The sequence below is a fragment of the Pelodiscus sinensis genome, chromosome 3 (assembly GCF_052426305.1).
Source record: "Pelodiscus sinensis isolate ZL-2025 chromosome 3, ASM5242630v1, whole genome shotgun sequence".
NCBI lineage: Eukaryota > Metazoa > Chordata > Testudines > Trionychidae > Pelodiscus > Pelodiscus sinensis.
The window spans coordinates 165,967,414-165,989,478 of NC_143054.1; the positions used below are offsets into that span (position 1 = coordinate 165,967,414).

The 22,065-nt window shown below is 42.5% G+C and overlaps 1 protein-coding gene across 4 annotated transcripts in view; it reads left to right on the forward strand.

The window, feature by feature from the left end:
• STPG4 (sperm-tail PG-rich repeat containing 4) overlaps positions 1 to 22,065 on the forward strand; it is a 40,613-nt gene that overhangs the window by 15,252 nt on the left and 3,296 nt on the right. For 2 of the 4 annotated variants that reach the window (XM_025185856.3, XM_025185855.3), the window contains exons 3-5: positions 2,669 to 2,929; positions 5,515 to 5,579; positions 6,589 to 6,643. In XM_025185856.3, coding sequence (XP_025041641.1) covers positions 2,669 to 2,929; positions 5,515 to 5,579; positions 6,589 to 6,643 — 381 coding nt within the window. The remainder of the gene's footprint in view (positions 1 to 2,668; positions 2,930 to 5,514; positions 5,580 to 6,588; positions 6,644 to 22,065) is intronic. The other 2 variants (XM_089777495.1, XM_025185857.3) reach the window with 2 other exon arrangements.

Consider the following 22,065-nt stretch of genomic DNA (forward strand, 5'->3'; position numbering starts at 1 on the left):
GACTATGCTGATTTTATTGCTTTCTATGCCCTGTATGCTCCAGGCACCTCAGAGGGGCAAGCAAGAGGGATGTTGCAAGGGGGGTATTCCTGTCTGGCTACAGGAGGGAATGTGTCACTAGTGAAAAAGAGACTGTTGTACGTATATTTTGTCTTTTTGAAAGACATTCCCCTCCTCCAGTTTTAGGAGAGCAGGCAGGAGTGGTGGGATTTTCTGCTAGCTCCCTTGCCTGTGGGGGAAGAGGGTTGATTAGAGTTGCATAAAACTAAACATCCCTCCCTCAGCCCTGCTCTGCTTTTCCTCATGCCCCCATCCTTTTTTTGAGGCCCTGCCCCACCATTTGCTCACTCCCTCCATTGCTTGTTCTTTCCCACCCTCACTCACTTTCACCTTACTGGAACAGGGAGTTTGGGTGTGGGGTCTGGGGTGGGCTGGGGATGAGCAGTTTGAGATGTACAATTGGCACAGCAGAGGATCATGGGCTGACAGCAGAGCTGGGGGCAGAACTGGGGATGGGGAGGATTTGAGGCTAGAGACAGTGCTGCCCCGGGGCCAAAGAGATAACAAGGGCAGAGCTGGACTGAGGTAGGAGCTGGAGCGGTGGCTCAGATGAAGCAGACCTGCTGTTGGGGGTGGAGCTGGGGCAGAGCAGAGCTGTTACTGGGACCAAAAAAGGAGGAGAGTGGAGGGAAGGGGAGCTTTTATCCCCCTGTGGCTGGGATAGGAGCTGGGCTGGAGCAGGGGATGAGCTGGGGCTGAGGCCAGAGCTGGGCTGGAGAAGGGAGTAGATCTGGGGCTAGGCTGGGTGTGTGTGTTTGTGTTTGTGTTTGGGGTGTGCTTCCTGCTTGCCTGAAAGATACTGTGTGCTGAGCTTATTTCTGTGGAGGACTGCGTGCTGATCTTGTTTATTTGGAGGACCATGCATTGAGGTTATCTTTTAAATCATCTTCTATACCAAATGACTAGAGGATAGCTAACGTGATACCATTTTAAAAGAGCTCTAGAGGTGATCCGGGCAATTACAGACCAGTAAGTCTAACTTCAGGCAAACTGGTTGAAACTTGAACAAAATTGTCAAACACACAGATGAACATAATCTGTTGGGGAAAAGTCAATATGGTTTCTGTGAAGGGAAATCTTACCTCAAAAAGCTACCAGAATTCTTTGAGGGGGTCAACAAGTACATCCACATCATCATGGAAACAAGGGGGATATAATGTGCTTAGATTTCCAGAAAGTCTTTGACAAGATCCCTTACTCAAGGCTCTTATGTAAAATAAGCTAGGATGGTATAAAAGGAAAGGACCTCTCATGGACTGGTAACTGGTTAAAAGATAGAAAACAAAGGGTAGGAATAAATTATCAGTTTTCTAAATGGTGAGACTAGTGGTATTTCTATGGGGTCTATACTGGGACCAATCCTATTCAACATATTCAGGATTGATCTGGAGAAAAGGGAAAATGGTGAGGTGATAATATTTGCAGATAATACAGAACTGCTCAAGATATTTAAGCCCAAAGCAGATTGTGAAGAGCTTCAAAAGGATCTCACAGAAGTAGATGACTGGACAACAAAATGGAAGATCTATTTTAATGTTGCTAAATGCAAAGTAACACATATTGGAAAACATAATCCCAACTATATGTATAAAATGATGGGGACTAATTTAGCGGTTTCTACTCAAGAGAAAGATTTTGGAGTCATTGTGGATAGTTCTTTGAAAACATCCACTCAATGTGTAACAGCAGTCAGAAAAGCAAACAGAATGCTGCAATCATTAAAAAAGGGATAGAGAATAAGATAGAAAAATACCATCTAACCTGTTTAGAAATCCCTGGTATACCCACATCTTGAATGCAAATGTGGTCACCTTATCTAAAAAAAAATACTTTGGCATCAGAAAAAGTTCAGAAAAGGACAACAAAATGAGTAGGCGTACGGAATATTTGCCATATGGCAAATAATTAACCTGGGACTTTTCAGCTTAGAAAAGAGGCAGGTATATGATAGAGCTCTATAAAATCATCCACTGGTGTGGAGAAAGTGAATAATCCTTGCCATAACGCAAGAACTAAGGGATCACCAAGCAGAGATGAAAGTAAGTGGATGTCGGTGCACAGCTCCGGCAAGAACAGACTGAGCTGCGGCAAAAGCCAGCAGGGAGCTATTTAAAGAGCTGACAGGGACCCAGGTTGCAATAGGACAGTACTTGTAAGAAATTTTAAGTTACTTTCACCACTTTCACCAAGTGAAATTAATAGGTAGCAGGTTTAAAGCAAACAAATGGAAGTATTTCTTCAGACAATGCACAGGTAACCCAGCAGTTGAAGTAGTTGTTACAGCAGTTTAAGCTCGAGACTTGATTGCAGTTCTTGGGCACAATATTTTTTTGTCAGTAGCTAACATATTGGAACATCCTGTGGATATTTCAGTTGGCCATTTCAATGATTTTCTTTGGAAAAAGAAATATTTGTCATGAACTGTTCCAAAGGTGAAATGGCCAGGATCATAAAACCTCTGAAATGTGAGCTTTTTTCAGGCTTTTAATGACTGAGTTTCATTAAAACAAAGACAAACACCAGTTTGAAATAACATTCCAAATACAATTCTAGTAGAAATGCCGAACTGTTCAAGAATTTCACTCTAAATAATGTTTGTTTTTACTAGCCAACACCTACACCAGGGACTTATGTAGTACGGGATTTTATTGAAGACTCACAGCTCAACCCAGTGAAACCAACATATAATTTTAAAGGAGAAGGCAGAAAGCGAGTTTCCATCTTCCAGCCAACAGCTGATCTTACACTACCAGATGTTTATACTTACACTCCGCCCAGCTTTGTAGAACTGGCAGACAAAAAGCCAGCTACATATTCATTTAAAAACACAGCAAGGAAAAGTCCCAGCACTTTATGCTTTAAAGACAAGGTAATAACAAAATAGTGGCCAGAGCTATTTATAGGTTCCCCTTGTTTTTCCTTACTTAAAGTCATCTCTCCCAGTGTACACATATTAAGTACAACTTGCTCTGTCTCAGCCTTTAATATTTATTATTTTATATGTTTTTGCTGTCATATTTTAAAAATGTACCTTTAACCCCAGAGTAGAGAAGCTCTGCGTGCCATGATCACAGGCAAAGTTGTTTCAGGCCCACCTAGTGGCTTTCCTAGACCAGTGGGTTTCAAACTTTTTTTCTCGTGACCCAGTTGAAGAAAATTGTTGATGTCTGCGACCCAACATAATTTGACTAGAGTGTGGGCTCAGGGGTGGGGCTGAGGATGAGAGCTTTGGGTGTAGGAGGGGGCTCTGGTTTGGGGGGCGGTCAGGGCTGGGGCAGGAGGAGCTTACCTTGAGTGGCTCCCAGTCAGTGGTGCAGTGGGGGTGCTAAGGCCAGCTCCCTGCCTCTCCCGACAGCGCAGACCATGCTGCACCCCAGAAGCATCCAGCAGCAGGTTCCCAGCCAATGAGGGTATGTCTATGCTACCACCCTAGTTCGAACTAGGGTGGTAATGTAGACATACCCTGAGAGTGCAGTGCTAGTACTCGGGGCAGGGGCAGCACACCGAGCCAGTGTGCTCTTTCTCCCCTCGCCTGCCTAGGAGTCGGGCATGCTGCGCAGTGTGCAGAGCCAAGATAGGCAAGTAGCCTGCCTTAGCACTCCCACTGGTGACCTCAATTCCCTGCAACAAGAAAACCCAGTGCCTCCCATTCCATGACCTAATCCTGGATCGTGACCCATCGTTTGAAAACCACTGGGCTAGAGTAAAAGGAGTCCCCACATAAAGGCTACGTCTACACTGGCCCCTTTTCCGAAAGGGGCGTGCTAATTTTCCAGGTCGTAATAGGGAAATCCGCGGGGGATTTAAATATCCCCCGCGGCATTTAAATAAAAATGTCCGCCGCTTTTTTCCGGCTTTTAGAAAAGCCGGAAAAGAGCGTCTACACTGGCCCCGATCCTCCGGAAAAAAGCCCTTTTCCGGAGGATCTCTTATTCTTACTTTGAAGAAAGAATAAGAGATCCTCCGGAAAAGGGCTTTTTTCCGGAGGATCGGGGCCAGTGTAGACGCTCTTTTCCGGCTTTTCTAAAAGCCGGAAAAAAGCGGCGGACATTTTTATTTAAATGCCGCGGGGGATATTTAAATCCCCCGCGGATTTCCCTATTACGACCTGGAAAATTAGCATGCCCCTTTCGGAAAAGGGGCCAGTGTAGACGTAGCCAAATAGTATCACTCAAAAGCTTTTAAGGTTCCTTCTCTGTGGTTGCCTCAGACGCCCCTTCACACCCCCCCCCCCAAAAAAAACCTCCCTCTTTTTTGTGCAGCATATAAAGCAACGGAGCCTAGTTGATTAATGGGCTCCAACCACTTTCATCTTCTCAGACGCTCAGCCTGTTCCTGTCAGAGACCTCAGTTCTGCAACAAAAACAGGAAAGAGTTAGGTTTTCAGGTGGCTCCAGTCCCCCTCAGGTTCCAGTGAGCTTTTGCCCCCTCAGAGGTTCCTCAGAAGACCCTGACCACCATTTGCTCATATTATTTATGCCACCTGCAACATCCAGGTTCAGTGATGTTTATAGAATTGCCACAGGGGAAGAAGGAACCAGGTTCATGTTTTTTCTCTTCCCATTGATCTCTGCAATTGCCATGAGAAAGTCTTTCTTTCATTAGGAGCTCCCCATCTGATCCCTCTCACCAATTGTCATGACAGTAGTTTCAGTAGCATGAGTAGAGAAGCTAAGTGTATGTTACACTTTGAGGATACATCTATACCGTGTGGCTATATTGGGATCCCAAAATAGCTACCCCGAGTCTTAACAGGCCACCCATTTTTTTCAAAATAATGGGCGTGCTATTTTGGTATCCCTGTAACCCTCATTCCATGAGGGTTAAAGGATGTCTCGAAATACAACGTTATTTCAAAATTTGGTGCTGTGTAGACATGCCAAATTTCAAAATAAGCTATTTTGAAATAGAATTGAAATAAGATACACAACTTGCATAGTGCAAATTGTGTATCATATTTTGAGTTTAGAGTACTGTGTAGACGCACCCTGAGACTTTCAGTCAGGGTATACCAGTATAATGTGTTTGCTAGAACTAGCCACTGTGTAGATTTTTGCATTTGTTCCCTCCACATCTGAAAATTTCAAGGCACAATTTAAATCTAGTTTTTCAGCATCCTACTCTAAAAATGTTTACATTGAAGTGGGTATAAACATTTGTTTGCTCTTCTGAGGGGTATTGCAAGGCTTAATGCTTAGAACAAGGTTTTTGCTCCTTGGATGAAATATGCTATATGCTATCAATTTCACTAGGAGCTAACCCTCTGTAGGATTAGACCCTTAATACATAGTAATACACATATGAACAAAATTCCACCTGCAGATACATGCATACATGTCCTATTGATTTAAATGAGGGTTGTGTCTGAGACTGCAGATGTTAGTGAAGAAATCAGTAATCTGAAGTCAAACCTTGATACCTGTCTGTACTATCTACACTACTCATTCCTTTAAGGATATTGACACTGCACCAGGGCAATATGATCTTTTCCCTCTTCCAGTGCCCACGTTTGCATCCAAGTAAGTAAATCAATGTTCTTATCTTCTCCTTTTCTGAGATTGGTTTTTTTCATGTATTTTACCTGAATTTCAGAGCTACTCTGCACCTACAGTCCCCATTTATATAATACCCAAAGCCCATTGAAATCTTCCATTAACTTCAATGAATCAGGTCCTAAGTCAGTGTCCTGATTTTTCTCTGTTACAGGCTCTGACTTCAGAAAACACATAAACATATGCTTAACCCCGCCCCAGGCAATAAGCATGTACTTGACTTTGAGCATGTTTCAGTTCCACAGGCTTCAGCAGGGCAGCCAACAGACTTTGCCAGGCCATGGGCAAGGTGGAGGGGGCCATCTCTGGGACCTGTGAAAGGGCTGGGCAGAAGGGGCAAAGCTGGGAGCTAGTCTCCCCCAGCCAACCCATCAGGAACACCAGGTGTGCACTGGCCAGCGCTCCGGCAGTGATTTAAAAGACCAGGGCTCCAGCCATTGCTGTTGCTACTGTAGCAGTGGTGTCAGATGGGAGCACTGGAGCTTTTAAATTGCCTGGGCCTGGGACAGCTGCCCCCTTTGTGGCCTCCATCCCCCGCGAGTGAACCTGGACTTCAGAGTCCAAAGCATGTGCTTCAAGTTAATCTGAGTTGGTGTGCTTTGTTGCATCAGTGCCATAATCCTGATTCTAGTGAGAGCTGTTTGTGCTCAGTGCCTCTGTACAACAGTCCTTTTACCTCAGAAGGCATCTAAACATGAACTAAGCGATTGGAGTTTGTAAACTGGGCTCTTTACAGACAGTAGTAGTAGTGAAGTGTCATTCATAAAAATGGTTTAACTATCTTTCTCTATATGCCAATGGAAAGTTATGTTTAAGTCTCTTGGTTTCACTGTATATTTCACCAATACAGAATGATTTCTTTTATATTGCCTTTTCTTATACTGAAATAGAGAGCGGTGGAAACTGTTGGTAAAACTGTAAGTAGCAGTAAGAGTGTGCCTCAAATGACTTTAATTGCTTCTTTTTCAAAACTCAGGCAGTTTATGTTTCGTTCTGCAGTTCAAAGATTCCCAACAATTTACTTCACTCCTGTAAGTACTATGTAGACAAATATTAACCGATAGTAAAAAGAGTGGGGGAGTCTAACGGGAAGCCCCCCCCCCCCCACACACACATCTTGTAGTTCTAGTAGTTTCTTTTTATATTTAAGGAATAATCTTTACTGCTTTGTAGTATAATTAGTATCCTGAGTATGCAAAGGCCCCGATCTTGCAAACAGTTAAGATTGTGAGTAACTATGAACATGAGCCAGGCTTTTTTTTTTTTTTTAAACTACAATGAGAAAAGTGACACATATTCTTAAGCATTTGCAGGACCAGGGCCAAAATGATTTTTTAAAAACAAGCAAATACCTCAGCTTTGCTTTGGCAATTATTCAATCTTTGAAGCCATTTATGGTGAATACACTATAAAAACACAGAGATTGTTGCTATCAACATATCGCTAGAAAAAAAACAAAAACAAAAAAAGAAAATACTATAAGGGTTTGAAAGCATCAGGGCACGTCACTGCCAGATATGTTTTGGGAATGTGGGAGAGTAACTGATTCAAAAGGAGTCCAGGTATAATAGCTTGTGAAGAAAGGGAATGAAGAGTTGGACATGCATCATTTCAGTGAGAGAAGAATGATTAGCTAATATTAATTCCTTACATTGTACTATAGTAAAGTTTATATGCTCCCCCAATATTCAGGAACATGGCCATAGCTCCACCAATGTTTGGGCTTAAGAGAGAGCTCATCCATACAATGGACCAGGGCAAGCAGCCCAAGCTCTGTGGGGCCCCAAGCTTCAGGGGACATTGGGTCCAAGGAGGCATGGGTCCAACCCAGTCCCAGCCCACACCTTCCTCCAAGTCCCCACTACTGCCCTGCCTCTCTCCCTCGCACTCTGCCTCATCCCACTCTGCTCCTCCCCTTCCTGCTCTCTTTCCATTCTTTCCCCCAAAACCCTAACTCAACCCCACCTCTTGCCGGCTTCTTTCCCCTCCCCTGAGTGACACCAGGAGCCAGTGGGGCAATGGCAGAGCAGAGAAGGACAGTCTGGAGTCAGGTCATTCACTACTGCCAGCACCAGGCCATGAGCTAACTCCCCAGATCACCCTGGACCCTGTGATCCTCTGAAGTGTGGGGCCCTGCAAGCTCTGCTTGGATCTGTTCTGGGCACCACTAAAAATTATAAAATCTAGCACCCATGACCATGTGCAACATTTAGGCCTGATTCTGATCTCGCCAGTTGTGTAGCTCCAGTGACTTCCATGACATTGCTGCTGATTTATATTTGGGGAGACAGGAATCAGGCCAAAGATAATGATACCTCCTCTTTATTTCACTTAAAATGTACCATATGGTGTTTATTAAATTGTCAACACTCTAACCCTACAGAGACTAGACGTACTAACACACAATTCTGGCATCATTCTGAATTAGCTGGGAATTACACTCATGAATTCTGGGCCTGACCGAACAAACCTTTCATATGCAGAACTCCAGGAAAGAAAAAAACTGTCTAGCTGCACTTTTACTCATGATTACCCAAAGCTTAAGTCAGTTCTGAACCTCAGCTGCTATTGTGTATTAAGCAAGCTTTATACACTCATATCCTATACTCTTTCTCATGCACACAGTACCTTTTAAAAGTCACGGGCAGCCCTAGACTAGCTGCCAGCAACTGGCACCCTAGGCAAACCATGCAATCGGTGCCCCCACCTCCAAACCCCTCAATGATATTGCGCCACCATTTGGCACCCCATTTAACTTGGCACCCTAGGCGACCGCCTAGTTCGCATACATGGACAGGCCGCCTCTGGGTTTGGTTCTGCTTGTGTTTTCTTCCCTCCAGCGATATTCTGGACATTTTTCTATTGCCTGCTCTCAGGGCCCAACTTATGTCAGGGCCCTGCAGTCATTTACAGATGATTAATTCTAAGCCTGTGAATCTTTCCATTGATGTCAGTGGGACAATTCAGGAGTGTAAAGTTGAGCATTTTGCAGGAGTGGAACGTTAGTGGTAACTGTTCTTTCTGATTAATTGTCTGGAAAAGATTCCTTTTAGAGCCCCCCCCAATGGGTGAGTGGGGCTTGTTACAAAGACATAAGACCCTGAGGCTTAGCATACTCCTCAGTGCCCAACCAGTCCTTTTCTATCCCAGGAGTAAGGGATGAAACTTAAACTTGAAATTTTATATTTTATTAGTAAATGTTTACTCTGTGATCTTATTAATTTTGTTATAGCTGATGATTACAAGACAACCCATAGTTCCAGTGGTACCATTGTCCATTCAAGCTTCCTTTTGTGCAGTTTTTTACAATGGTACTAAACCTGGTGGTGTGATTATGGGATGCCAATTCGCTATTATCAAGGGAACGCAGAGTCATCATCCGTCCTATTTTTAACATAACAGTGATTCACACAGTAGAATATACTGTACTTCAAAAGAAAGTACCTGGTAAGAGACAGAGGTGACAACTCACTGCTGTGATTCATGCATGTATTATACGGAGAGGCCAAAAATGGGCCTTGCACATAATTAGCCACAAAAATCTGGAATATATAAGAAGAGTCCCTTCAATCTAACAGCAAAAAATTCAGCTATGCATCTTGAGACATGGGAAGGTAATAACTCACAATGGGATAAGATGTCAAAACTCAGTTGATACCAGCTCAGGATAACTTCCTTAACAAGCAGCTCTAATAAACAATGAGCACTCAAACAGAAAACAGGTACATAGATCATGTAGACGCCATGTATTACAGGCTTGATTGTGGCTCAGCTGCTTCTCACAAGACCACATGCAGGGGGAGGGAGGTGTAAGGAGCCATTTCTCCATGACGTTCAATGGTTCATGTAAGGTTGACGGAAGTACAGCCTCAGTGGTCTGGGGAGTGCACTGCCATGTGTTCTCCTGAGACCTCCTTGGCAGAAAAGTGGAAGAGAGTAGGCAGAGCTATAGACGATGACTGTTTCCCCAAATGCAACTGAGGAGGGGAAAATACACTGCACATAGCTTTCAGTTTATACTATTAAAAATGTGGAAGGTGGCACTTGAAGAGATGTTTCATAAGGTGGGAAGGCACCTCCCTCAAACTATTATTGGAAACCTGCTGCTGAGCATTGCCTGGTTCATTCCAAAGGCAAAAGCATTTGCTTTTTGGAAGTGTTTTTGTGAATCCCAAGGATTCACCATCATCTCTGGCCTTGGTGTTTTTGCAGTATCTAAGATGAAGTGAGTGCCATCAGAGGCAGGAAATGCACCCCCATCCCTTCTCATCACTTCTTATAACACGACTTCTGGGAGTCTGACCAATATATTCAGAAATTACTTTGGAAAATATACATATATTATCAAGGAGATCCTCTGAAAATGCATTTTGTTAGCTGACTCTCTGATTTAGAACCCATATTAGCTGCAATATTTCTGTATTCTTTGCCTTTCCCCTTTCAGGAATTAATGCTTAAACCTGTCAGTCTTGCTCTGTTTTCCTCAGTAGATGCACCCTTTTTCTTTGGTCTTAAATATAATTTATCTATAAAAGATCAGAATGTACAAATGTTAGCAATGTCAGATTCCTAATGGAGACTAGAAGAGGATTTTGACTCATGAAATCTAGCTACTATTTGTATCACTCATAATCAACCTATTTGTAAGCGGGGGAATGGTCCCGCTCTTGTGGGGAACTTTCCTGGCTTCTATACACCCCGGTGAAATGAACCAGCGAAAGGATCTGAGTCCCCGCTCCCACTTCCTTTACCCCACGGCTCCCTGATCCTGAGGGCTCCCCCTCCACTCTCCTGAGTAGCAGAGCCCTTGAAACCCCAACAAGGCTGGGCCCAGGTTTCCTGGGGCTTAATCCCTGACCTTGTAGTCACTAGGGGCAGGAGTTAGGGTGTCCCCACTCCGAGGTGCTCTCTTTACACTGCAGGCCTTCTTGGCCCAGTGACCACTTCATAAGGTTCAAAGCAAATACAATTTATTAAACATCAACTGATTAAAGAGAATAGAATAAGAAACAATGAGAATGGTTAAATGGGAACACACAGCCCTGCTCTGTAGCACAGGGACATCAACACAGCAGTCTGCAGAGTGTAAGGACAGTTCACAGTCTCTTCCTTAGAAGCCCTGGATGTGCTGCAAGGGGCTGCAGGCTGGACACGCTTGCACTGGCAGTGACCACACAGCCTCAGTCTCTAAGTGGCCAGACCCCTCTCCCAGTCCAGAGCCTTTCCCCACACTTTGCAGGTCCCAGTAGCTCACCACATCCAGCTGCAGGCTGTGCTGCTTGGCCAGTTCCAGCTCCTTGTGTTGTTTCTCTGTTCCTTTTGGCTTTCTGAGCACTGCCAGTCTGCTGCTCAACACAGGGTCTGCACTGCTTGGCCTGTCTGTGTCTGGTTCTGTCGCTGCAGGACTTCTTCTTGTACTCCTCTTTCAGCTCTCTGTCTTTGCAGGACCTCTTCTGCACACAGCTTGTTTGTTCAGAGACAGAGCCAGAACAATCCCCACTTACAACCTGTCAGTCAGGCTGAGCTGGAGTGTTGACTGCTTTCCATTGTCTCTGGGGTCTGTCAGTCTCATGAACCCTTCCCCTTCTGAAGCTGGTAAACCAAAAAACTCCCACAGAGTTTTAGTAAGGGGTAACAGTCCCCTTACATATTCAAAAAGAAACATCATCTTTAAAAAAAAAATATCCAGCAAATGCTGAGCATCTGTGCATGAGAATACAGCAAAGGATTGTGTTTATTGTAAATTATCAGAAGATATTATTTCACTGTTTAAATAGATGTTAACCTTTTATTTCACAATTCTCTAGGATTTCAATTAACTTTTCTATGTACGATAAAAAGTCATTATTCGTAAACAATATCTCTTAAATGAGTTATTGATATAGCTGCCATACAGTACTGTGCAATAAATGAGCTTTAACATCCTTTAAAAATCTGCCTACAGCTTAAGAGTGGCACTCTACACCTGTATGGTTTGCTGATAGATTAGATCTGTTGAGTTGCTGTTTGGGAGACTATTTTGTGCTTTCTGTTTATTTCATGAGGTTATTTTCTGTGTCAGAAATCATAACATTATAAAATCATAGAATTGGAAGAAGCCTGGGAAACAAGCAGGAAGAATTGGAAAGCTTTTAATATGGTGTTGAGGAAAATCTCACTCCCCAGGGGTACAGAGTCCCTAGAATGGTCCGAGGCTGGAGGTCAAAGCAGTGAGGCAGGGGAGAAATCTAGAAGGAAAACTTTATTATGCATGCATGCAGGCTGACAGCTACCAGAGTGGGAGCAGCAGCAGCCCTGAGAGACAGTTTCAGGGATTCTTTATACAGTATGTTCAGACAGTTTAGTTGTTGATTGTTTTCTTAACATATCAAAGTCTCAGCAGAAGTACTCTGAGATGTTTCTGTTCACCCCAGGAGTGCTAGAAGTAAGTTTTACAGAACAAAGGCACATGAGAACCTGAGTGAGGAGTCTACAAGGCAAACTGTGACAAAGATAAGAGTTTACATGACAATTTGTGACAGACTAGGAGTATCCATGAACTTGAGATAGGAGGCATTGTAAGGGTCTTGATTAGAGTTAAGATGATTTCTCTCTGTTACAGGGAGAGAGGCCTGGAAAACTTTTAACCCTTACAGCAGTTTTCTTTTAGAGAGTTTTGATTTCCTCCAGTGTCCACCCCTTAGACAAAATTGGAGTTATTTGATTTTTCTCCCACAATGGTCTGCCACTGTATTCTTGACAGCAAGTAAAAGAAGTATGGATTGGATGGGTGGATACAAAGCTGGCTAAATGGTCAAGCTCAACAGGTAGTGATTGACTGCTTAATGACTGGCAGGCGGTCGGTATCAAGCAGAGTGCCCCAAAGGTCAGTTCTGAGGCTGATTTTGTTCAACATCTTTATTAATGACCTAGAAGAGCTGATGGATGACACTCAGCAAATTCATGGATGCCACTAAGCTAGGAGGAGAGGTAGATATGCTGCAGGGTAGTGATAGAGTCCAGAGTGACCTGGACAAATTGGAGGTTTGGGCCAAAAGAAATCTGATGAGGTTCAACAAGGACAAGTGCAGAGTCCTGCAGGTGGGATGGAAGAATCCCAAGCATTGTTACAGGCTGGGGACCGACTGGCTAAGCAGCAGTTCAACAGAAAAGGACCTGGGGATTACAGTGGATGAGAAGCTGGATATGAGTCAACAGTGTGCCCTTGTAGCCGAGAAGACTAACAGCATTTTGGGGTGCATTAGTAGGAGCACTGACTGCAGATCTAGGGAAGTGATTTTTGCCCTTTATTGGGCACTGGTGAGGCCACATCTAGAGTATTGCATCCAATCCTGAGCCCTGCATTACAGAAAGGATGTGGACACATTGGAGAGAGTTCAGCAGAGGGCACGAAAAATGATTAGGGGACTGGAGCACATGACTTATTAGGAGAGGCTGAGGAATTTGAGCTTTTTTAGTCTACAGAAGAGAAGAGTGAGGGGAGGTTTGATAGCAGCCTTCAACTACCTGAAGTGGGATTCAAAACAGGATGGAGAGAGGCTGTTCTCAGTGGTGACAGATGACAGAATAAGGAACAATGGTCTCAAGTTGCAATGGAAGAGGTCTAGGTTGGATCTTAGAAAAAACTATTTCACTAAAAGGGTGGGGAAGCACTGGAACGGGTTACTTAGGGAGGTGGTGGAATCTCCATCCCTAGAAGTTTTTAAGTCTCGGCTTGACAAAGCCCTGGCTGGAATGATTTAGTTGGGGTTGGTCCTACTTTTAGCAGGGGGTTGGACTCATGACCTCCTGAGGTCTTTTCCAATCCTATGATTCTATGATTCCATGACTTGCCCTTCGTGAATCTATGCTGACTATTCCTGACCAGTTTCCTCTCTTCCAAGTGCTTCAACATGGATTCCTTGATGAACCCTTTCATGATTTTTTGGGGGGGAACTGATTCTCATTTATCCTCAAGCATATAGTTGGATCAAAAATATTAATATCAAAAAGATTTTTAATCATATACTCTGTTATCTAATAAGCAATTGCTAGCCTTCTTAATCTTACCCTAGTATAACATACAGTAATGCACTAGTATTTCTGCAGTGCTGTTATATGTGATTCTAGCTTTTCAATTTCATAAATACATATCGGCATCTGGTGAAAGACTTCACACATATTTATGGTCAGGAAATGGATTTTGTAAAAACAATCTGTCAGTGTTCCATATTAAGTCAATTATAAACCTAGCAGTATATGCGGGATTTGATGATTTAACTGTTAGGAACAGAGCCAGTACTATTAATAGTACCACATTCATAGTTATGTACCATTCAGCATACAAAATGGTAATTTAATTTTATTTGGTATTCCAGCTTTTATATATAATTTTGGCAGCAAAGGCGCTAATAAAACTTCCATTTACTTCAGACTGGGCCTCAACATGTTTTTTCCAAATGCCAGCGTACAGATACAGACCTAATCTGGTATTTGAAACTTGCCTATGGTCCCAGCCCAGCAGTCATTTTTGGGGCCTGTTTTCTTGGTGGTCTAGCACTTCAGAGTCAGCTCCAGACCTTCTGCTCATCAGCACTCTTTCCAGATTCTTCAATGTTTGTCTCAACATGATTCCCCTTCTTAGCACGAGCACATGGCTATCTTTCCTCAGCACCTCAGCTGGCTCTTTTCCCAGTACAAAAGTACCTTGTGTTTAGCAGGCCTTTTAGCACTTTGCTGTTTGCTCCATATTCTCACTGTTGGAAGACCTTGCTATTCTTCCTGGTGATACTAGTAAATCCCTCCTCCGCAATGACGTTTTCTTTAAAGGGAGAAAGGACAAGTGTTCAGTGGCTTAAAGCCATACAAGACTGATAGCCATGCTCATGACTTCATTAGCTTGGGAGCTGACTGTGATGTGCATGTGAGCACATTCAGAGATGTCACCATGCATGTGAGCACACAGAGATGTCATTGTGTATGTGAGCACACAGAGATGCCACCGTGCATGTAAGCACATTCAGAGATGTCACCATGATTGTGGAAGAACATGGTGAGTCCCTCTAAATAATTAATTATTTTGAAATGTCTCATCATCATGGAAGACTCATCTCTCATCACAGGAAGTGACTGGGTCAATTCAAGGGCATCATATATATTAGCAGAGAGTGGCATGTGTCAGCCCTAGATCTTAGGGTCAAAATGCTTGAAGGGTTGAGGAATTCCTGATCATTTCACTCATAGCAAAGATCCAGGTGTGAGAATCCTGATAGAACTGTATCTTCAGAGAAGCGGAACAATAGGCAAGCAATTTTTTCTTTTACACTTTGAAATGAAAGGGCAATAATTCTCCTTTTGTTGATACATTTGTAGCCGTAGGTCAGCATCAGCTTGGTTTATCATTAAGTCATTGTAATTATATGAAACATTGCAAAATCCATTAAAAAGCTTGTTTTCATGACTAGTCTAACTTGCACTGATGACTCATCAGAATGCTTTTCATTCAGAAGTTGTTTTCCTTTGTCATCTGCCATGCGTGTCCTACTTTTACCCTTATCATGTATCCGTTTTTACACTTCCATATCTGTTGACCATAGTTTTATACTTTGACTGTCACTCATATTAGATCCGAGTTCACCTGTTTCAGACCACCCTCGATTATTGCTATAAATTATCAACAGGAGAAATATTATATAATGAAACTGAAGTTAATAAAAACGCTTCAGCCCATTTAATTTCAAGCTGTCTCCTCCTGTTTTTTTCTCTCTTTATTGAGTCTTTGTTATTAATTTTAAAGGCCAGTTTCCCAGCTATGGTGTTTGATATATGAGAGTTTCAACCTATGATATACCACAGGAATTTGATTATGCCGTAAGACATCCTGATCTGTGTAAAACTGTGAAGACATGTTGCATTTTTCCTATGCATCTCTCATGCCATTGTAGCTTTAAATGGAGCTTATGTCATTCTTGAAAATTAGCTTTAAATCATCCACATTCTGACACGAGGCCTTTTCTCAATAGTGAAGTGAAATTTCTTATGATCTGAACAAAACCTACCTTCACAAACCTTGTGATCTACCTTTGATCTACCTTCACAAACCTTTCCCATTGAAAATCTAAATCAATTGCCACATGAAAAAGTACAAATGTTACAAATACATTAATAAGCATCATGTTTATTATGCTTCATGGAACATGACATACGCTTACATAAGAACAGGGGAAATAAATAAATAAACATTACACTACCTAAAGTGTATAAATAGATTTGGTTGATTTAGAGCTTTTAGAGACAATAATTTTGTTTGACGCAAGGCATATCTGAGCCATTTATGTCAGACAGTCATTTAAAATGTACCAGTAAAAGTCATTTTAATGGTATGAAACATTGCAACATCCATTTCATACATTAAAAGGCTTGTTTTCATTTCAAGATAGGGCTGACATAGCTGTCATAATTGATCAATGTTACTCAGATTTGCTGAGTCTAAAGAAATATTTTGTCTAAAACAGAATCTAAGAAGCTAGAATGGTTTGTACAAAATCTAGGCTAGAACTTTTGCATTGGTGAGAATGAAATGAATATTAGAAAATGTAATATTAAAAAATGTATATTATATTTAAATATAATATAAAATAGCAAAATTACATTTATATAAAGAGCTACTTTAATATTAGCATTTTTTTTCTCTCCCCAAAGTTGCTGTCCATTTTCCTAACCCTTCAAGTTAGCTTCCAAATATAACTTTCTAGTTAAAGAGCCTGACCTCGCTTCCTTTGCTTGACTGGAGTGGGAGCTCTGGCTGTGCAAAAGTTGTAGGTTTGATTCAATCTGGGTCATTATCCAAGACTTCTGTAACAAAGTTGAGGGGAAATGAAGAGAGAAAATTATTCAAGAAGAAGTTCATTCCAGTGCTGATGTCCTGCAAAAAAGCCACTTGCATCACTTAAATTCCATATTATGGATCTGATTGTCCTCTTACACTGCTGTAAATCAGAAGTAATTTCCATGAAGCTACACCAGTGTAAAACTGATATTAGGTCAGGATCAGGCCCTTAATGGGAAGTTTACAAGGTGCATGGGACCAGAATTTGGCAAATGCCCTACAATACTTCAGCTCCATAATATGGATCTATATTTAATGCATGGAAAGGGGGATTCCTACATTGCATTCTTTTTCATGAATGAGGAACAAGAGGTAGGGCAGCTCAAAAGTGAAATAGACAAAGCTAAGTACAGTCTTATAAAATAATTGGGGTTGTCAAGTAATTAAAATTAATCATGATTAATCATGCTGTTAATATTAAAGGATCATTTATTTAAATATTTTGGATGTTTTCTACGTTTTACATTTTAAATTATATTGTTTTAAATTACAACAAAGAATACAAAGTGTACAGTGCTTACTTTATATTTATTTTTATTATAAAATTTACCTTTTATAAAAAATTTGAAATAGTATTTTTCAGTTCACCTAATACAAGTAATGCAGTCTCGATCATGAAAGCAGAACTTACAAACATAGAATTATGTACAAAAAATTGCATTAGAAAACAAAGCTATGTGAAACTTTAGAGCCTACAAATACACTCAGTCCAACTTCTTGTTCAGCCAATCATGCAGAAAACAAATTTGGTTACAATTTTCAGGAGATAATGCTGCTTGCTTCTTGTTCACAATGTCATCTGAAAGTGAGAGCAGGTGTTGAATGGCACTGTTGCAACCAGTGTTGCAAGATATTTACATGCCAGATGTGCTAAAGATTAATATGTCCTCATACCTCACTTACCATGAGTCCATGCTGATGATGGAGTCTGCTCGTTAATGTTCCAAAGCAGAGCCAAATGATGAATGTTCATTTTCATAAATTGAAATGCAACCAGCAAAAGGTTGATTTTCTTTTTTGGTGGTTCAGATTCTGTAGTTTCTGCATGAGAATTTTGCTCTTTTAAGACTTCTGAAAGCATGCTTCACACCTTGTTCCTCTCAGATTTTGGATGGCACTTCAGATTCTTAAAGCTTGGGTCAAGTGCTGTAGCTATCTTTAGAAATCTCACATTGGTGCTTTCTTTGTGTTTTGTCAAACCTGCTGTGAAAGTGTTCTTAAAAAGAACATTATCCAATCTGGGTCATCATCCAAAACTGCTATAATATGAAATATATGACAAAATGCCAGTAAAAGAGAACAGGAGACATACACGCCTGCTCCAAAGAGATCAGTCAAAAATATTTTTTAATGAGGATCATCAGCATGGAATCATGTCCTCTGAAATGGTGGCCAAAGCACAAAGGGGCATACAAATGTTTAGCATATCTGGTACGTAAATACTTTGCAACAGCAGCTAGCTATAAAAGTGCAATATGGACACCTATTCTCACTTTCTGGTGACACTGGAAATAAGAAGCCAACATCAGTATCTCCTGTAAATGTAAACAAACTTGAACAAAAAGTGGGATTGAGTGGCCTTATAGGGTGTGTCTAAACTACAGGGTTTTGTCGACAAAAGTGGACTTTTGTCGACCAAACTAAACCTGCGTCTACACTACCGCTGAGTTCTTTAGACATAACGTCGACAGAACTCAGCAGTTTTGTCGACGCTGGTAAACCTCATTTTACGAGGAATAACGCCTTTTGTTGACAGAGTTCTGTCGACAGAAGGCATTATTGCATCTAAACTGTCCTTTGCGTCTACACTGCCATGTCGACAAAGCAGCTTGCTTTGTCGACAGAACTGGATGCAGTCTAGATGCTCTTTGTTAGACAGAAGCTTTGTTGACAGTATCTGTCGACAAAACTTCTGTCGACAAAACCCTGTAGTCTAGACATACCCATAGGCTCTAAAGTTTTACATTGTTTGGTTTTCAGTGCAGTTATGTAACAACAACAAAATCCACATTTAAAAATTGAACTTTCAGGATAAAGCAATTACACTACAGTATCTGTCTGAGATAAATTCAAAAATATTCTTTTGCTTATCATTTTTACAATGCAAATATTTTAATAACTATTAGTAAGCATGGTATACTTTATATTCCATGTTTTAACAGAAATCAATATATTTGAAAATGAAAAATAAAACAATAAATTTAACAATTTTCAGTTGGTAGTATATTCTTTAACAGTATGATTAATCATGACTAATTTTTGAAATCATGATTAATTTTTTGAGTTAACTGCATGAGTTAATTGCAATTAATAGGCAGCCCTAAAATTAATATTTCATTTGTGCATTGCAAATGGTTGGAAAGCTATAAAACAAATGAGCAAAAAATTCCAGACCACTCTATTATGAGCCAGATTCTAATCTGGTGTAAATCAATGTCATTCCATTGACTTTGGTGGAAATATGCCAATCTACAGCAGCTGAGGATCTGGCCCAATAGTTTATTTATGAAAATTTAAAAGGCGTAACATGAGAAATAAGTACACACAGAGCACGTCTACACTGCAAGGTAAGGTTGAATCTAATGTGGTCGATTTCTGGGCATCCGATTTTATGAAGTTGAAGGTCCATGTCCTCACTGCAAAGAAGAATCAAACGAAGTCTGAAACAGTGGGGCCTCATTAGGGAGTCTTCTGTCAATTCAGAGAATGATGCACCATGGGTAGCTTTGCAGCTTTGCTATCCTTCCGGTGCCCACTGGGCCCAAAATTCTGCCATCGTTGGTTAGAGGGGCTCATGTCGGTTGCATCTCATAAGGCACTCCCCTAGTCCCTCCCCCCTTGCGTGAGATGAAGGGGAGGCAGTGTGCTTATACCTTTTTATACCCTGGTTGCCCATGTGGATGCCAGAGCACAATGACCATGGAGCCCGGTGTGCTGGAAAGCATCGTCATGCTCATGGGTGTCATGGTGCACCTCATGGCACTGTGCTTTGAGAACCTACGCTTGTTGCTTCGCCAGCAAGAGGAGGAGGATGAAGCTTGGTATGGCATAGAGGCCCACCTCTGGCAAGGCCTTGCGCTCATGCCAGTGCCCCCACCAGCCAATGCTCTGGACACAGTGGAACACGGTGAGTTCTGGCATCGTGAGAGGAGCTCAGACTGATGGTACCGCATTGTGATGCAGAGATGGGACAAGCAGCAGAGGCTGCCGAACTTGCACATATAGAAGGCCACTTTCCTGGAACTCTATGAATGGCTCACCCCTGCCCTGAGGTGCCAGGATACTCACATGAGACGAGCTGTGACCGAGGAGGAGCATGTAGCAATTGCCCTGTGGAAGTCTGCCATCCTAAATAGTTACTGTTCAGTCAGGAATCAGTTCAGGGTGGGGAAATCTACAGTTGGGCTCTTCTCATACAAGTAGCCAAGGCCATCAATAACATCCTGCAACAGAGGGTTGTGGCTTTGGGGAACATGGACAACATTGTGGAGGGCTTTGCTGTCATGGGCTTCCCTAACTGCGGGGATGCCATAGATGGAACGCACATCCTCATCATGGCACCCGAACACGGTGCCTCGGAGTACATCAACCACAAGCGGAACTTCTCCATGGTGCTGCAGGCACTTGTGGATCACAAGGGCTGCTTTACCAACATCATTGTGGGATGGTCGGGAGAGGTGCATGACGCCTGCATCTTTCAGAACTCCCACCTCTTCCGAAAGATACACACCGGAACTTTTTTCCCCAACTGGACAATCAGAGTCGGAGACGTGGACATGCCTATTGTGATCGTGGTTGACCCAGCCTCCCTCTTGCTCCTGTGGCTCATGAAGCCTTACGTGGGCAGCCTGGACCCTAGCAAGGAGGAACAACAGGCCGAGCAGGTGCAGACTAGTGATGGAATGTGTGTTTGGATGTTTAAAGGGGAGGTTCAGGAGTCTCCTGACCTACATGGACCTAAGCAAATGCAACATTCCCTTCATAGTGGAGACCTGTTGTGTGCTCCATAACCTGTCTGAGAACAAGGGGGAAACTTTACTGGCAGTGTGTGGGGCTGAGGCAGAGTGCCTGGCCCAAGAGTTTGAGCAGCCGGACACCAGTGTCATAAGGAAAACATGGCAAGCAGCAGTGCGAATCAGAGACACCTTGAAGGACAGTTTTATGCAAGGCCTCTTTGTAGATTCTTCCCCATGGATCTCCACAAGGTGCCCCTGCATTCTCTGTGTTTCCCTTTAATCCTCCATCCCACCCCACCCTCCTCCTACTTTCAGATAAAGTAAATAGGACTACCTATGCTGTGGTTCCTATGCTGTGGAGATGTCTTCTGTAATCAGCTTCCTCAGCTCACAGGTAATGCCTAGCCCTGTATTCTATTCACTTCAATGGAGTACAGTAGGGATAGGCTTGGCCCAATATTGGATGCTCGGTAGCCTACACACGAGCATTTTTAAGTGGTTGGAAACAAAAATCTGTATCTGTTATCACTATGTAAGCTACCAAAATCACAGAACCGGTTGTTGTTGCATCTTGGATGGGCTCCCTCTGTCTGAGGAACACAGGCTGCAGGATGTGTCCAGGAGTTGGAGGGTGTCATGGTTCCTTCCCCACTCTGGCATGATAAATGCAGAAGTGGGGGCCAGAAAGTGTATCCCAAAGCCTTATCTACCAGGCTTTGGTATAAAACTTCCCCCAAAATCTTAAAAACCTAGATCTTGGGAATAAAACTTCTGCTGCCACCACCCAAATGTTGCTAAAGAAACCAGGGGAAAGATCATTTGGGAAATCTCACCCCTAAAATAAAAATCAGGGCACACTATTAACCAATGCCAGGTTAATAAAAAGAAAGGAAAGAATTTTTATTATTACAACAATATTCCTGTTGCAAACATAATGACTAGAGAGGAAGGTAACAAAATATACTCATAGAGAAACTCCATGGGCCTAGAACTTAGTTACAAAGAAAAGCCAAAACATCTTTTAAACAGTGCCAGATCTCAGATCCCATACCCAATCCTTAAAATAGTAAAACCTAACGAAACTACCTAAACTTTACCCTACTTACAGAAAATGGAGAATGGTGTCTTGGAGAGAGAGAGAGACATGCTTGTCCCTCTCTGTAGCCGCAGAGAACTCTCACAGAGACACAAAAGGAGAAAGGAAAAAACCCAAATGCCTTTGTCCCAGGTTGAAAGTCCCACTTACATTCCTACTGGTCACTCCACCTGGCTAGGTGTAGTTAACCCCTTAATCCCCAGGCTGCTGGCTAACCCTCATAATCATGACAGAGGGGGACCCTGCCAGGGCTCAAGTTTTGCCTGTCCTGCTGTGTCCTACTGCTCACTCTCTGTGTTGCTCCCCTGGTCTCTGGCCCCAGCACTAGCCTTGCCCAGACTCACCCCCCAGATGGCATGATTTACTCCCTTTCAGACTGCATCCCTCTCCTGCCAATACCATGCACTGCTGCCCCAGTCTCCAGTCCCAGCAGTAGGGCGTGCACCTTGTGGAAGCAGGTCTGGTCAGGGCTAGCATGGGGACTGGAGACCAGGGCAGCAGAGTTGCCAAATTTCTACTTGCATAAAACCAAAC